Source organism: Diabrotica virgifera, chromosome 3 (assembly GCF_917563875.1).
Source record: "Diabrotica virgifera virgifera chromosome 3, PGI_DIABVI_V3a".
NCBI lineage: Eukaryota > Metazoa > Arthropoda > Insecta > Coleoptera > Chrysomelidae > Diabrotica > Diabrotica virgifera.
In genome coordinates, this window is record NC_065445.1 from 254,284,427 (window position 1) to 254,302,494 (window position 18,068).

An 18,068-nucleotide genomic window follows, 5' to 3' on the forward strand; every position below is an offset into this window, starting at 1 on the left:
GTACAGTTAAGTCAATTTTTTCAACTAACAAACTTTTTAATATCAGTTACAAAGATATTAAAAAATTAATTTGCAGTTGAAATACCATTGGTATATAAATGTGGCAGTTAGATAATGTGACAAAATATTTCCGCTTCAAAATAAGCTGTCCTACATATTAAAGTAATGACAAATTTAAATTTGATGTCACATCTCCATCTACAATGGTATAAAAAGAATACACTTTTTACCACACGTCGATATGTTATAAGGTTAAAATAATTTATTTTTGGCATAAAACATATTCAGCTACAATCCACCAATAAATTAATGTCTAATTACGCTAAAAACAAAAATAAAATGAGTTAAATATTAAATAAGTCCATAAGAGCTAATGTATTTGTAGCACCTATTCGAACACTTGCGCCTCTAGCGGCGATTGCTGAAAGTTGAATTAGAGGTTGAAAAGTTAGCCCACAAACGATGCATTGCGTTTCCACTCCTTCTTTACAGGTCTCCATAGCCAAATCTATGAGTATAGGGCTTTTCATCGATTGTCATTTGTTTCAGGCTTCTGTCATATGTTGTATAATCTGTGTATAATGTTAATATACACGGATTATACGACATTTGACAGAAGCTCGAAACAAATGACCGTGAATGAAAAGCCCTACTTTTCCCGCCTTCTAGTATGTCAAGTGTCACTGCTGTTGCGTTTTCTAACTGTTTCTAACTTTTCTATGCTGATGCTGTGAGCCAGTTCTGTTTTTTGTTTTTTTATTTTAATTTGTTGCTGTAGTGTAATTACTAAACATACTAAAGCGATTTAACTTTTTGGCTGTATAATTATTATTAAAGTACATAAAATCAAGTCTAATCAAATGGAAGTGAAACAAGAAATTAGTGAGGAAACGTGTAAACTAGAAATAGAGTATAATGACTTGGATGATGCCCTTTTGGATGGCTTTAAATGTGAAGTTAAGGAGGAATGTAACAGGCAAAGTACACATGACACAAACGATTATTTAGACTTAAAAGAACATCCCAAACATACTGAAATAGGACAACATGGAAATAAACTTGACCCATTTGAAGAAAACCAAGCAAAAGGTTAGTAACAATAAAGTAGTACTACTTGAAAGTACTTAGCCTAAGGCATATGCAAAGGCTTCATAGTGTTATAATCCCTAGGGATTATAGCTAAGGCCATGGTGTTCAAAATCCTATTCTTGGGTGAGGTGGATTATTCCTCTTGTCATTTATGATAGCTTGTTATTGTGTGTCTTTGCTGCTCCCTTGGCACTGAACTTTCCAGTCTGTAAAATTAATTGTTTCTTTATACCATACAGGGTGATTAATTAGTAGCTCAATAGATCCGCTATAGTAATAGATAGCAATAAAAGTTAATAACAAAAATTTTAGCCACCTTTGAGCTTCACATTACAAAATTAGTTAGAATGGTAGAGTGTGTTGGATAACACAGTGGCAGACCAATCTTATGGTTTTTTAAATGGAACACCCTATATTTTATTTTATATTCGAAATCCTGTTAACTTCTCCATCACAAAAATATAATGGTTTGTAATGTTATACAGGGTATTTACAAAGTTATAACCAATTTTGTATGAAAATCGTAACAAGTTCAACTCCCTGTATAAATAAAAATAAGCACAACAGCAATGGTTTAATAATGCCATATTTTTTATTTATTGTCAAAATTTTTAAGAATTATTGATATTGCTAATTTTCTTTATATCAAATACAGGGTGAGTCAAAACGTAAGTACATTATTTTCTCAGTAATGTTAAATGGAACACCCTGTATTTTATATCATTATATGCCATAATGATAACGCCGAAACTGCTGTTAGAAATAACGTGATTACTACAGACATTGATGTCCTTAAGGAGGACATTATCAACTTAAAGAGTGCAATGGAGGATCTGACCGTAAATGGACTGAATACTGATGTTCCTGCCTCAAGTAGTAACAGCAAAGTTTCCGAGGATTCATTGGTTTCTGAACTCCAAGAACGATCCAGGCGATCAACCAATATCCTACTTTTTAATGTTACCGAATCCAACAATGACATGGAGGCTGCCACAGAAATTCTCAAAAAACTTCACCATGAACCTATTCCTATTCGCTCCGCCACCAGAGTTGGCAAAAGGAATAAATTTGGCTGTAGGGCTTTAAAAATCACGGTTCCAAGCAGCTATGATGTTCAAATGGCACTCAAGGGTAGATCCAAATTAAAAGGTAGTAAGATCTTCATATCGAGCGATTTAACTAAACTACAAAGGGAACACGAACTCAAAATTAAGAACGAGCTGAAGACCAGAGTCGATAATGGCGAAACCGATCTAAGGATCAAATACTTGAATGGAGTGCCGTCTATAGCTTCAAAAAACTGAAAAATCTAAAACTCAATACTGTTCCTCCCAATGACCACAAAATCAGTGTTTATTACCAAAATGTATGTGGCCTTCGGACAAAGCTTAGCAAGTTATTGGAAAATACTCAAGGATGCTTTTACAATGTTTTGGTGTTTACGGAGACCTGGCTAATTGAGGGAATTACCGACGCCGAGTTGAACCTAGCGGACTTTAATGTCTACAGAAGTGATAGGTCATCTTCAACCAGTGCCTATTCTAGAGGAGGAGGCGTTCTTATTGCCGTATCCAAGCAATTGAATAGTAAGCATTTGCCATCTTCACTTGATATCGAGCAACTGTTTGTATCCATTATCAATGGTAACGAAACCATTATTCTCGGCACTGCATATTTTCCCCCAAAAAGTGACTCTGAGAAATTTTCCATCTTCAATGACAATGTTGACAACACAGTCAACAATTTCAATCCATCTCAACTATGCCTTTTGGGTGACTTTAATCTGCCTAATGCATCGTGGTCTCATGACAATTTCAGTTCATCAGCCACATTTAATCACCTTGCTACTCCTAACGAAAGAACATCCATTGAGATTATCTCAAATCTATCCTGTCTGCATAATCTATACCAGATTAACGTTTGCCCAAATACCTCTAATTCTTTATTAGATTTGATACTGGTCCAAAATAAAGATATCGCCGTTGTTGAACCTACAGACATTTTAATCCCTCCTGACCAATACCATCCCCCACTGGTGTTTGAACTACCCATAACTACCAGATATAATGAGGGACTTTTACCGGAGGGTTACTATCATGACTTTAAATCAGCAAACTTTTCTCTAATTAAAGGCTATCTCGATTGTGTCAACTGGGATACTTTAATGATTGGATGTTCAGTCGATGAAATGGTTAACATTTTATATGATATTCTGTACTCAGCCATTGACATCTACGTTCCTGTTAAAAAATTCTCTTCTAGAAAATTTCCTATCTGGTACTCTTCGGAACTAAAATCGTGTATTATTAGAAAGAAGACAGCACACAGGAGACTTAAAGAGTCCAAGCTGCCAAAAACCAGTTACCTTTACAAACAGTTCTCAGAGCTCCGATCTCAGTCCCAGATACTTACCAAGCGTGACTATTTAAACTTTACATTGTCTACTGAAAACTCTCTTCCCGGCGGTCTGAATAAGTTTTGGTCTTTTATCAATAACAAAAGAAAATCAAATGGAATTCCTTCTGAGTTATCTCACAACGGTAAAACTAGTTCATCTGGCAAAGATATGAGTTATCTCACAACGGTAAAACTAGTTCATCTGGCAAAGATATTGCGAATTTATTTGCTGATTTCTTTTCATCAGTTTATTCCTCTGTTGTTGTTGATTTCCCCGAAGACATCACTTCTTCACCCTTAAACCTATCATCATGTAAACTATCCATCTCTGACATTTACTCTAAACTATGTAACCTCAATCCTTCTAAAGGCCCGGGACCTGATGGCATCCCATCAAGCTTGCTCAAGTACTGTGCATTTAATTTAGCTCGGCCATTATTTCTCATCTTTAACAAGTCTTTAGCTAGTGGAAGCTTTCCAAATGTTTGGAAGACCAGTTTCCTATTGCCCTTACACAAAACATGTGACAAAAGTCTTGTGTCCAACTATAGACCTATTAGTATCCTAAACTCTATTCCTAAACTATTCGAATCACTTGTCTGCGATTTCCTTACACCCTCTTTGAACGGTGTTCTATTGGAACAGCAGTTTGGTTTCAGGCACCATAAGTCAACTGAACTCAATTTGCTGACATATACTAACTTCTTACTGAACGCCTTGGACGAAGGACTACAGGTGGACGCCCTGTACACCGACTTCTCTAAGGCTTTCGACAGAGTTAATCACAATATTCTATTAGAAAAATTGCAGCAATTAGGGATACATGGTTCACTTCTGCTGTGGCTTAGGGAATATCTTCTGGACAGAAAACAAATCGTCAAGCTCTACAGCTATTTTTCCTACGAAATAGTTGTCCCTTCGGGCGTACCGCAGGGATCTCATCTTGGACCTTTGTTGTTTAATGTTTTTATTAACGATATAAAAGACTGTTTCCAATATGCGAAATTTCTTTTATTTGCTGACGATGTTAAGTTTTACTGCCACATTAGGAATCCACTCGACTGTTTAAGGCTTCAGTCCGATTTGAATCGGTTGAATGAATGGTGCAGCAACAATGACATGGTTCTCAACTCCTGCAAATGTTTTCACATTTCATTCACGCGTTCGAAAAGTCCTATCTCCTTCACTTACAAAATAGGTGATATAAATATCACAACAGTCACATCCATAAAAGATCTTGGAGTTACACTTGACTCTGGACTATCTTTCAATATTCATATAAGCAATATCATCTCAAAATCGCTTCAACTGTTAGGTTTTATTAAAAGATGCTCCCAAGACTTTAAGCAGTTGAGATCGTTTAAACCAGGGGTGTCAAACTCAATTTTGCAGAGGGCCATATATTAAATTCAGAATGTGTCGGCGGGCCAGATTCAAATAAAAAAAAATGTACTGAATTATTATAACATTTTATTTAATAGTATACTTATAATATACGGTTGTTAAAAATCATATCAAAGTTATAAAAGAGGGTAATTATTTTGAGCTCGAGGATCCAGATACCTGACTTCTCTTGTTTTTGACAAGCTCATTGATGTCAGGTATCATATTCGTTGTATTTATTTTAAGAATTGATTGGAGATGTTCATTTGTAAGTCTTGTGCGATGTTTGTTCTTATTTATTTTCATGACGGAAAACATCTGCTCACATAAATAGGTGCTACCAAACATGCACAGAATGCGTGCTGCATGCTTTTTTAATTCCGGGTAGTTATCCAAACTCTTGAAATATTGTGTATAAAATGTAAGTGCGTTAACCTCTTTAAATTTTTCTTTCAAAATACTGTCCGATTGAAGATCTATCAACTCCATTTGCAAATGAACTGGTGCCTGTGAAGCTTCAAAATTGAATGGATTGTTGAAAATTGGGAATTCCATTTCATTCATTTTGTGGAAGTCTTCAAAACGATTGTTGAATTCCGTGATAAGATTTTGCAGAAGTTGAGAATATTGATTCAATTTTTTTTGATCCACTGTGCCAAATGATTTTAAATGAGGGAAATGATCCAAAGTTTGATTTTTTACCTGATTTTCCCACAGCCTCAACTTTGTTTCAAAGGCTTGAATACATGAGTACATTTGAGTGACAATCAGATTTTTACCCTGTAACTTTACATTCAGATCAGTCAAGTGTTTATTCATATCTACCAAAAAGGCACAATCAACCCACCAGTCATTGTCATAATCAATTGGGTTGCCTTTTTCTAACATGAAAGCTTGAATAGGGTCACGTAATGCAAAAAATCTTTCTAAAACTACTCCTCGACTGAGCCAACGAACTTCGGTGAAATAAGGGACATCAGAAAACTTTTCGTCCAAATCTTGTAAAAACTGCCTGAACTGTCGGTGATTTAGTCCTCTGCTCCTTATAAAATTTACTATTTTAATTATAGGTTGCATGACATGGTCCATTTTTAAATGTTTGGATGCCAATGATTCCTGGTGAATTATACAGTGAAATCCCACAAAATTTCCTGATGTTTTCTGTTTTAATTTAGTTACAACGCCCGAATGTTGGCCAACCATGGCAGGAGCGCCATCCGTAGTTGTGCTGCTAAGTATATTCCAATCGAGTCCATATTCTGCCATCAAATGCTCCAATGCAGAATAAATATCATTTGCTGTTGTAGTACCTGTCAATGGAACGCACTTTAATAGTTCTTCAGTTATTTCAAAGTTACTGTTAATACCTCGTATAAAAACAGCAAGTTGAGCTGTATCAACAGTATCAGTGCTCTCATCAACAGCCAGTGAAAAGTTTGTAAATTCCTTAATTTTCTCCTTCAGTTGAAGAACCAAATTTTGAGATAAATCATTTATTCTTGAAGCAACAGTGTTTCTTGACAGCGAAATATTTTGAATTATTGACTTTTGAAATGGAAATGAAACATCGGCAACTTTCAACATACAGTCTTTAATAAAATCACCATCAGTGAAAGGTTTTGATCTCTTCGCGATTTCTAATGCAATAATAAAACTTGATTTCAGGGCATCTTCGCTCTCAGTATTAGCTTTAGTAAACATCGATTGTTGACCTTGAAGTTTAGATTTTAAAGATGACAATCTGTCCATTCTTATTTTTTCAGTGTAACAATCGAATTTTGATTTATGATTCGTATCATAGTGTCTCTTCAAGTTAAACTCCTTACAAACAGCAACTGTTTGATTGCAAATCAAACACAGTGGTTTACCTTTCCATTCTATGAAAAAATATGCATTTTCCCATTTAGACTGAAAAACTCTACGTTCACTATCAACTTTACGTTTTTGTGACATTATGCCGAAATCGTAACAAATATGGAACTCGACACAATTATGGATATCGCACACGCACGACACAAACAAATGTACAATACCTTCTCAACCACTACTTCGCAACTGACTCACGTGACACGTCGACGCACTTCTTTTATATCGATAAGGAAAGTTCTAGTCTAGACTCGAAGCGCATGGAAGATTCTATTGTTCTCAACAAAAATAATAGGGTGTTTCCGCTAAGAGATGGTGTTACTGTCTATCTCTCTCGCTTGTCTAGGCACGCGCTGCCTTTGAAATGACTTATAAATGTAGTGTAGTGTACGCATTTTAAAACTTCCGTAGAGCAATCGAGTGAAGTCTAAAAGCTCTAAAAAACATGATTCTTCTTTCTGTGACACATTGCGATCGCGGGCCGTATCTTTGACATGACTGGTTTAAACTGTTGTACTGTGCAATGGTGAGGCCAATCGTGGAATATGCATCTTGCGTCTGGTCACCCGCCTATGAGACATACAACTGTAAGATTGAAAGGATCCAGCACCTATTACTTAGGTTCGTCGCATTCAAAACAAACCGTAGAGACTGGAATTATATGGATCTTGAACTAGAACTTAACATTGACACCTTATCAAGCAGACGGAAAAAGAAGGACATGTACATGTTGTATAATATTATAAATTCAATTCACGGCTGCCCTGAGCTCCTTGAGGAAGTAGGTTTACATATTCCCTCCAGAATCACACGTTCAAGATCTACGTTTCATACTCCCATCAGCAGAACTAACTTCACTGCAAATTCTTTCATCTCGAGGGTTTCTAGACAGGCAAATGCTTGCTCCAATTGTGTGGATTTCTTTGCGGATAGTTCGCGATTTTTAAAAACGCTAAAGGATTGCACCCTCTAGTTTTATGTTCTTGAATATTTTAAACTTGTGATTATATATCTTTACCTGTTATTATTACTTTTTGACTTGCTTTATTGTCGTAGTGTTTATTGTATCTTATTGTATTTTACGTATATTTGTAATATTTTGTTAGTTCTTCATATCTTCTGTAATGTTTTATTGTAATGAGCTTTGCTCGTAAATATATATAAATAAATAAATAAATTATTGAAAATTAACATTAACATACTTTAATTTTTATATAGCATTCCCTATGCCCAAATTTATTAGTTTTCGAGATATTTTCATTTTTCAGAGCAAATTATTTTAGGTGTTTAAATTTATCTAAATTTTAAGTAAGCCATGACTGAATTGACAATTGAAGATTACCGATTATCAATCCAGTAATCAATGTAACACTGTAGCAAATAAAGAAATAACAAGCTGACAATGCGAGCATTATCATAACGAAAACTTTGTTTATATACGTATTTAAATTCATAGTATGGAAAATTGCTATTACGAAAAGTTGTTTAGAATTAAAAATTATGTTTTAATGTGCAAATATATCATTCTAATTTAAATGTTGTAAACTACACTGCACGTCATAGAAAACGGGCACCCCAAAAAATGGGTCATTTTTCATGTCTCATATCTCGTAAACCTGTGGTCCGCTTTAAGTAATTTTTTCAATATCTTATAGCATTATTCTTTAACAATATCGCTGTAATAATGTTGTTGCTAAACAGGTAAATTTTCATTGTATACCGGGTGTACAAATCAAACTGTATTTTTTCTTCAAAGTTTGCAACACCCTGTGGAATATTCTAGTATTTATAAAATACCTACTGAAATTAAAACCCCACAATAGCCTCAGGTTTTCTTAACATTCTGTTTTTTTTTATTCATTCGCTTATGTTGGATAGTACAAAAGTTATTAGGTACTTTAATAACTAGACATGGTCTTTATCAGTACAGGGTGTTTCTAAATGCGACAACCAGTGCGACAAACTTTAAGGGGTAGAATTCTGCATTCAAAATAATGACAGTCTGCTCTACAATCGTATGCCCGCAAATGCTTAGTTGAGATATGGGATGTTGAATTTTTTCTAACAAACTGACGATTTATTTATTGCTTAAAAATTGGTTTAGATATGTAAATGAAATTTGGTGGGTTTCATGACGTAGTTATTGCACGTTTTTTGACATACAATTAAAAATTTTATATTCACCATTGGCGTGCATACGGGTAATACGATCGGTCTTATAACCCGTACGCGTGCCAATGGTGAATATAAAATTCTTAATTTCATGTCAAAAATGCGCAATAACTATTTCTTAAAATTCACCAAATTTCATTTGCATATCTCAACCGGTTTCAATGCAATAAATAAATCGTAGGCTTGTAAGAAAAAATTCAACATCCTGCTTGGAAGCGAAGCATTTGCGGACATATGTTTATAAAGCAAATGGTCATTATTTTTTCATGCAGAATTACCCCTTAAAGTTTGTCACACTTATTTAGAAACACCCTTTACTGATGAAGAACATGGTTTGTTGTTAAAAACTTTTGTATTATCCAATATAAGCGAATGTATCAAAAAACAGAATGTTAAGAAAACCTGAGGATATTGTAGGGTTTTAATTTCAGTATTTTATAAATGCTAGAATATGCCACAGGGTGTTGCAAACTTTGAGGAAAAAACACAGTTTGATTCGTACACCCGGTATACACTCAAAATTTACGTGTTTCGAATAAAGCTATAAGATGCTGAAAAATTACTTAAATCGGACGACAGGTTTAGGAGATACTGGACATCAAACATAACCCATTTTTGGGGTGCCAGTTTTCTATGACGCGCAGTATAGGTATAAAGATACTTTACTCGAAATTCATATTTTTTATGTACCTCGTATAAAATTAATAAAATTTGATTCATGATGGTTGCATCATAAATCTTAGACCAAGAAGAGCTTTTTATGAAGAATAACTTTTCTTCGTCAAATTAAAAATACAAGAGTTATAAATGAAAATGATTATACCATTTGTACCATATAGTACCTATCCATAATTTGAGAAAATTCGTCAAATATTTTTTTCCATTAGAAGGATGTAATTTGATATATCAGAACATACTTTTTTATTCCAAACAACATTTTATGTAACAATTTTCAAATATTGTGAAATACATAATAATATATAATAATATCATCATCATTCTCTTTGCCTTATCCCTATGCGGGGTCGGCTTCCCTAATTGCATTTCTCCACACAATTCTATCTTGGGTCATATCAATGTTAATCCCCTTTACCAACATGTCCTGCCTTATCGTCTCCCCCAGGTCTTCTTTGGTCTTCCTCTCCTACTCCTTCCAGGAATCTGCACTTCAGCTATTCTTCGTATTGGGTGATTAACGTCTCGACGTTGAACATGACCAAACCATCTTAACCTATGCTCTCTCATTTTGGCATGCCACACCTAGACTTCCCCTAATATACTCATTTCTAATTTTATCCTTCTTTGTCACTCCACTCATCCATCTAAGCATTCTCATTTCCGCCACATGCATTCGTTGTTCCTCTTTCTTTTTCACTGCCCAACATTCAGGTCCGTGCATCATAGCCGGTCTTATGGCTGTTTTATAGAATTTTCCCTTCAGCTTCATTGGAATTTTTCTGTCACACAACACACCACTCGCTTCTTTCCACTTCATCCATCCAGCCCTAATTCTACTGCATGCATCTCCATCTATTTCTCCATTACTCTGTAATACCGATCCTAGGTACTACAGTTTATCATTAAAAAGTACCTACATATCTTTACTTTTTAATGATGAACTGTAGTACTTATGGAATAGTCTATTTATCATTTAAGGGGAGGCCATACCTATACTTACTCCTACAAATGTTTTGAAAGTTATTAATACATTATTGCTTTCAAAATATACTCAAATTGTATTTTTATACATTTATGATACATATTATTTTATATAATAATTAAATTCACTCTAAAATGTCTTATATTTCATTAATAGCTAAATAATTTGAAATTTAGTTTGACATTCACGAAGTGTCAAACTCAAATGTAAATAATAACCGATGCTTTGCTTCAGATTAAATAATAATTATTACTAGCCTACTCGTAACGTATTGATGTTTAGCTTGTTGAAAAGTAGCCTACTTCCTATGATTTCAGCTGACTGACGTTTAGTGCGTCGCGTCGGTAGGAAATAACCCGATTGTGACGTCACATTTTAAACTTTGAGGTCGATTATCTCGAAGACAGTTAGAGATATCGAGATGCCGTTTTTAGATTTGGATTCAGAAGACAAAACTACATACGAATCCATCGATACACCTGCTCTAAATATTGCAGGAGCGGCAACGCAATAACACACAGACTTTTGCGAATTTATAAACGAAAAGTTTTCGTTGAAAATAATTTATTAGTAATACATTTTACAAACAAAAACACAACCACTACATGCAACATTTTTGAAACAATTAAAAACTATCTTTTTATGTAAATGCAACAAATATACAAAGAAAATTAGTAATAAATTTTACAAAAAAACACACAAACACAAAATACGATATTTTGTGAACACAATTAAACACTACTTTTGTATGTAAATGTAACAATGTAACAATGTAACAAATAAAGAACGAAACATAATTTATCAGTAATACATTTTGCAAAAAAACATGTTTGAAAAAATTAGAAGCTACTTTTAATAAAATATTTTTAATATTTAATTACATAATGTGTTCAAAATTATCTCCTAACACATTTATGTACGCCTAAAAACGTTGAATGAGCTACTTACTCTACGGAGCATTTGTAAATTAACACATCGAAATACACTTTGTATTCTATTTTTCATCTCATCCCTTGTTGTTGGAGGTATTTTATAAACTTCATTATTAATGTAACCCCAAAAAAATCAGTTCAGTTTATTAAATTCTGGTGATTTGGGTGGCCACTCTGCTGGTCCATTGAAAAATGAAAATATCTCGAAAACTAATAAATTTAGACATAGGGAATGTTATCTAAAAATTAAAGTATGGTAATGGTACTTTTCAATAGTGATGTAAAATACAGGGTGTTCCATTTAAAATTACTGAGAAAATAATGTACTTGCGTTTTGACTCACCCTGTATGTGATATAAAGAAATTTAGCAATATCGACCATTCTTGAAAATTTTGACAATACCTTAAAAAATATGGCATTAATAAACCATTGTTGTTTTGCTTATTTTTATTTATACAGGTAGTTAAACTTGTTACAATTTTCATATAAAATTGGTTACAACTTTGTAAATACCCTGTACAACATAACAAACCTTTATATTTTTGTGATGGAGAAGTTAACAGGATTTCGAATTTAAAATAAAATATAGGGTGTTCCATTTAAAAAAACATAAGTTTGGTCTAACACCCTGTAACATTCTAACTAATTTTGTAATGTGAAGCTCAAAGGTGGCTAAAATTTTTGTTATTAACTTTTATTGCTGTCTATTACTATAGTGGAGCTATTGAGCTTTACCCTACTAATCAATCACCCTGTATAGTTCTTCCACTCTAACTTTTCCCATGCGTCACGATTCATTTTCAAACAAATTAAATCAAAAATCAAGTGAAACGTACATAAATGTGTAGGTCATTGATACATACTGTCAGAGTCATCATCGTCGTCAGTAGCTCGACAACCCTTTTTGGGTTCTGGCTTGCTCTAAGATTTTCTGCCATTCTGTTCTCTTCCTTGCTTTGTTCTTCCAGTTGGTAATCTCAAGTGTTTTCAGACGTATCATATTTCAGACGTATAGAAGTGTTCCATGTATCTAAGTTTGCGTCTTAGCTTTGACTTTCTCCCTACTGGTGTCTGCCTCATTATATGTTTTGGTGTTTCAGTCTCCAACATCCGTTCAACATGGTGTACTGTCAGAGTGTCAGTGGTAATAATTAGGAAATGGCTATTATCTTGTGAATATATTTTATAAAGTTATTTTATTGAAGTGTTTAATCTTTTTTCTCTATTGAGGATGGACTTAACATTAAACATAAGACCTATAAAGCTGCTATCAATGGTCAATAAATTTGCTAATCACTTCTCTATAGTCTTCTCAAATATAAAGGCAATACTTCCTGAAAAATCTTATAGCCAAATTAGCATAGATGGTCCTGTGATACGTGTATTTGAGGTTTTGAAAAGATAGGGACTCTTCCTAATAAGCTAATGATCGGTGCTGATGGCATCCCAAATCTTGTTTTAAAACAGTGCAAATATTCATTATCTCAGCCATTGTGTAAACTGTTTAATTTGTCTCTATCCTATATTTAAAACCCACTTCAGAAATGAGGTTAAAAACTATTGTAGTGTGTCTGTACAATCATCTATGCCAAAGTTATTTGATAGTCTCATGTATAATTATTTGAACTGGCATTGCAAACTGCAAACAAATCATTATTGACGAACAACATGGTTTTAGACGAGGTCAATCCACAATGACCAACTTGCTTGTAAGATGTTGGATGCCTTGGAGAAGGGGTATCAGGTTGAGGCTGTGTATACTGACTTCCCCAAGGCATTTGACAAGGTCAGTCACTTATTATTGGTTGAAAAGCTAAGAAATGTAGGTGTCTCTGATAGGTTGGTGAAGTGGTTGCTTAGTTTTTTGAGTGATAGAAGGCTAGTAGTTGAAATTGGTAACTTTATATCTAGAGTGATTGAGGTATGTCCAGGGGTTCCCCAGGGGGGCACTGCTCTCCTTTGTTATTTAACCTGTTTGTTAATGACCTTAAAAAGGTCTATGAGTATTGTGACTTTCTGATGTTTGCTGATGATCTCAAATTATTTTTGACTATACGTAATGAACTTGACATTAGTTTACTACAAAAAGATCTGGATAGTCTCTCTCAGTGGTGTGAACAAAATCTCTTAGATCGTAATATTTATTTATTTATTTATTTATTTATTACGGGATGTCCCCATTTTTACAAATAACAAAAATAAAGTATCCTAACCATAACACAAATACTAAACTAAGTATTAAATAAGTAATAAAAATTGTTAAACAAATGATTATAATTTAAGTAAATTAAATTTTCTGAAAATATTATTAAAATGAAAATCTCTGACAATTAAAATCAAATGAAATGAAGACTCCAAGGTAAAGGTCACTCATCTTCGATTCCTTACATACTCAGTCAGGCAGTGCTTAAATCTTACAAAACTTGTATCCACCAGATCATAAGATTGACTAAAGTCATTTCCCAGTGTCTGAATCCTGTTAATTGGAGAGAATTTGCCATAGTTGGTGTGATAGCATTTTATAGAAAATACGGGCATGTCTCTAAGAATTCTAGTGCTACATCTAAAGTTGATAAGACTTAATAAATCAGAACAGTCGGTGGTATGATCAAGTAGTTTATAGAGAAAAATTAAATCACATTTAGTTCTGTAGTCTTCTAAGGAACTGATATTTAGCCTTGACCTTAATTCCACCGAAGACATGTTCTTTAAGTTTAATCTATAAGCACAAATCCGGAGAAACTTATTTTGAATTTTTTCAAGGGTGTAAATATGGTTAAAATAGTATGGTGACCATACTATAGAAGCATAAGACAGGATGCTACGGACGAAAGTAAGATATAAAATTCTATATGTAGGTACGGAAAGATCTCGAGAGTTTCTTGTGATAAAACCTAGAGTCCAGTATGCTTTATTTGACAAATTGTTAATGTGTGGGATAAATGACAAGGAACTGTCAAATAACACCCCCAAATCTTTTATTTCAGTCACTCTTGATAGAACGCTTGTATTAATGTGATAGTCAAACACAACATTATTTTTAGATTTGCTAAAGGATATAACAAAACACTTATCTTTATTTAACTGGAGACAATTGGAAAGAGACCAATTGTATAGAGAAGTCAAGTCTTTTTGGATCCTTAGACAATCAGACAGATTTGAAACTTGGAAATATAGCTTAAGGTCATCGGCAAATAGCAAAAACTGACAAACTTTTATTACCTCAGAAATATCATTAATAAACAAGTTAAAGAGCAGAGGACCCACATGTGAGCCTTGTGGGACCCCTGAACTGACCAAGATAGGAATCGAAAGTGAACCCTTTATAAAAACAAACTGAACTCTTTCATCAAGATAACTACTCAACCATGAAAGAAACCATTCAGGAAAACCAATACATCTTAATTTAAAGATGAGTAAAGAATGGATCACTGTGTCAAAGGCCTTCGAGAAATCAGTATAAATGGAGTCCACTTGGTACCCATCTTCGAGAGCCCTGACAATGTAATCATGATATAAGACAAGATTCGTAGACGTAGATTTACCCTGCCTAAATCCATGTTATTTATTTATCAACGGGCAATCACCCAATTAAAATACAGTATAAACATTAATCACAGGAGATTTATAACCTAACCTAAAGTAAATTTAAAAACTTTAATCATACAAACTAGGAACATTAAATAAATAACAAACATTAACAAAAAATGTACAAAACACAAGGATATCAAGTTATCACGCACAGTTTTTAAGCTGAGTTTTAAATTTATTTGGAAAACTGAAAATTTATTTGAAAAATCTAGGTGTTCTGGACATGAAGGAGTTGTGTCCGTAGTTAGTGCGATGCGGTCTAATGTAAAAAGGTTGAATTAGCCTCGTTTGTCTACTGGGAACATGGAGGCTAATTTTCTCCAATAGTTGAGGACTAAAATTATTGGAGTGTAGTATATTATAAAACATTGTGAGATCCTTATGCATGCGTCGGATTTGGAGAGAGGTTATGTTGAGTGACTTTTCTATATTAGAATAGTTAATTTCATCAACCCTCTGATTTTGTTTAGATGCAACAAATCTTAACAACTTGTGCTGAACTCTCTCAATAGCTAGAATATGGGTGTTATAGTGTGGAGACCAAACACATGAACAGTAATCTAGGTGAGGTCTCACAAGTGAACAATACAATACTTTTATGGATGGGATATTTAGAAAGTCTTTTGCACAACGTTTGATAAACCCTAAAAGTTGAAGTGATTTTGAGACAATAGATGAGATATGGGGGATGTAGGATAAGCTGGAATCGAGCACAACACCTAGGTCTTTTATCTGAGATACAGAGTCTAAAGGACAATCCTTAATAGTATAGATATGATTTGCAGGAGTTCTATTTCGACCAAAAACCATTAAGTGACACTTTTTAACATTAAGTTCCATTCCGTTGTTATCACACCAATAGCTCAACCGATCCAAGTCAGATTGTAATTTTTGACAGTCACCATCATTCTCGATTTTCAAATATAATTTTAAATCGTCAGCAAACATTAGGAAAAAAGCAAAGTGGAAACAGGAGGCAATATCATTAACATAGATATTGAATAGAAGGGGTCCAAGGTGTGACCCTTGTGGCACTCCCGAAGGTACCTTAATTTCAAACGATTGAAAACCCTGAACACGCACTATTTGTATTCTTTCAGATAGGTAGGATAACAACCATTCTAAAAGTTCACCCTGGATACCCAGACCTCTCAACTTATTGATTAAAATCTTGTGATTTACCCGGTCAAACGCCTTTGTAAAGTCTGTGTATACAGCATGAACCTGGAAGCCACCTTCAAGAGATTCCACAAGGAAGTCGGTAAATGACAATAAATTAAGTTCAGTGGAGCGGCTAGAGAGAAATCCAAATTGCTGGTCGATAAAACAGCATCTTAAACTTGCTGACAAATAGTCACAAACAAGACTCTCAAAAACTTTGGGAATACAACTCAGAATGCTAATCGGACGATAATTGTTCACTTGAGACTTATCTCCAGATTTTAGTATTGGGGTAATAAAGCTAGTTTTCCAGTAGTCTGGGAACATCCCGGTCTTTAATGACAGGTTAAAAATGTGAAAAAGAGGTCTCGAAAGTAAAAAGCTTAAGTGTTTAAGAAAAGAAAGTGGAAGACCATCTGGACCTGGCCCCTTGTTGCTATCCAAAATGGAAAGTTTTTCATATATAGACGAAATAGAAATGACAAATTGAGATATAGTAAATTGTGATAAGTTGATGTCACCAGAATCTAAAATATTATCCTGCAAATCACAATCTCTATCACTATAAGTTTTTGAAAAGTATTCAGCAAACAAATTAACAATTTCTGTACCACTAGAACCAGTGATATTATTATAGTGTACAACTGATGGTATATTAGGTTTGCTATTTTTATTACTAACAAATTTCCAAAAATTTCTAATATTATCCCTGAGAGATGATTCAGTTAATGCAATGTAATCACGATAACATTGTTGTTTTAAGCGTTTACATTGAGCCCTTAATGCAGAAAACTCATTAAAGAGAGTGGGGGATTTAGTTCTTAGATATTCTTTGTGAACTTTCTTTTTCTGAATAATCGTAACTTTGAGATCAGGAGAAAACCACACCGGAAATTTCTTTGCTGAATACTTTTTAACAGGAACATAAAGATCAATTGTTAAGTATATAATATCGTAAAAAATACTGATCATGTCATCAAGAGACTTATTTTTAAACAAATTATCCCAATTAAATTGAGAAAGAAAACTTGTAACATCTAGGACGTTCATCGCATGGAAATCTCTATAAAAAGCATCACCAGTCAGTCCAGGCTCATTTATCAAGAGATTTCTACAGTGCCAAGTAAGATATTTGTTTAAAATTAATTCAAAAAGTTTGGGGATGGCAGATAACATAACAACAGGCCTATAATTTTTTATATTGTCTCTGTCACCGTTTTTAAATACCGGAGTTATATAACTGTCACGCCACTTACTAGGGAAGGTATGTAGTCTCAAAGATAAATTAAATAATACATGTAAAGGTTTAGATAAACTGTAGACACATCTTTTTAAAAAATATGTTGGAATGTTATCAGGGCCATAACTGAGTTTATCCCTGAGACCATTTATAGACTCAAAGACTTCAGAAAGTGAAAATTGAATAAACGGAATGTCGACTGAATTTTTTAATTTAAAATCGTAGTTACTTAAATTAACATTGTCTGAGCGATAGACACTAGAGAAATGGCTCGCAAACAAGTTTGCTATTTCCTCACTTGATTCTGCTGTCAAGTCATTAAAATGCATAACACTTGGAATTCCATGGCTTTTATTCAATGAGTTAACATGATTCCAAAATTGTTTTGAATCTGAGTGGATAGATTCCTCAATGTTGGAGATCTAAGATCTATAGCATTGATTTGTTAATGTTTTGCATTGTGTTCTAAGATCTGAAAATAAGGTATAATCAGCAGCCGACTGAGTGTGTTTGAATCTAGTATGAGCCATTTTTTTTGAAATATCAAGTTTTTTTAATTCTGGAGAAAACCAACGA

The 18,068-nt window shown here is 33.8% G+C and overlaps 1 protein-coding gene across 1 annotated transcript in view; it reads left to right on the forward strand.

The window, feature by feature from the left end:
* Positions 1 to 704: 704 nt before the first annotated feature.
* LOC126882395 (zinc finger protein 271-like) overlaps positions 705 to 18,068 on the forward strand; it is a 40,944-nt gene continuing 23,580 nt past the window's right edge. Inside the window, exon 1 of the mRNA XM_050647311.1 lies at positions 705 to 1,089. Coding sequence (XP_050503268.1) covers positions 861 to 1,089 — 229 coding nt within the window. The 5' untranslated portion in view covers positions 705 to 860. The remainder of the gene's footprint in view (positions 1,090 to 18,068) is intronic.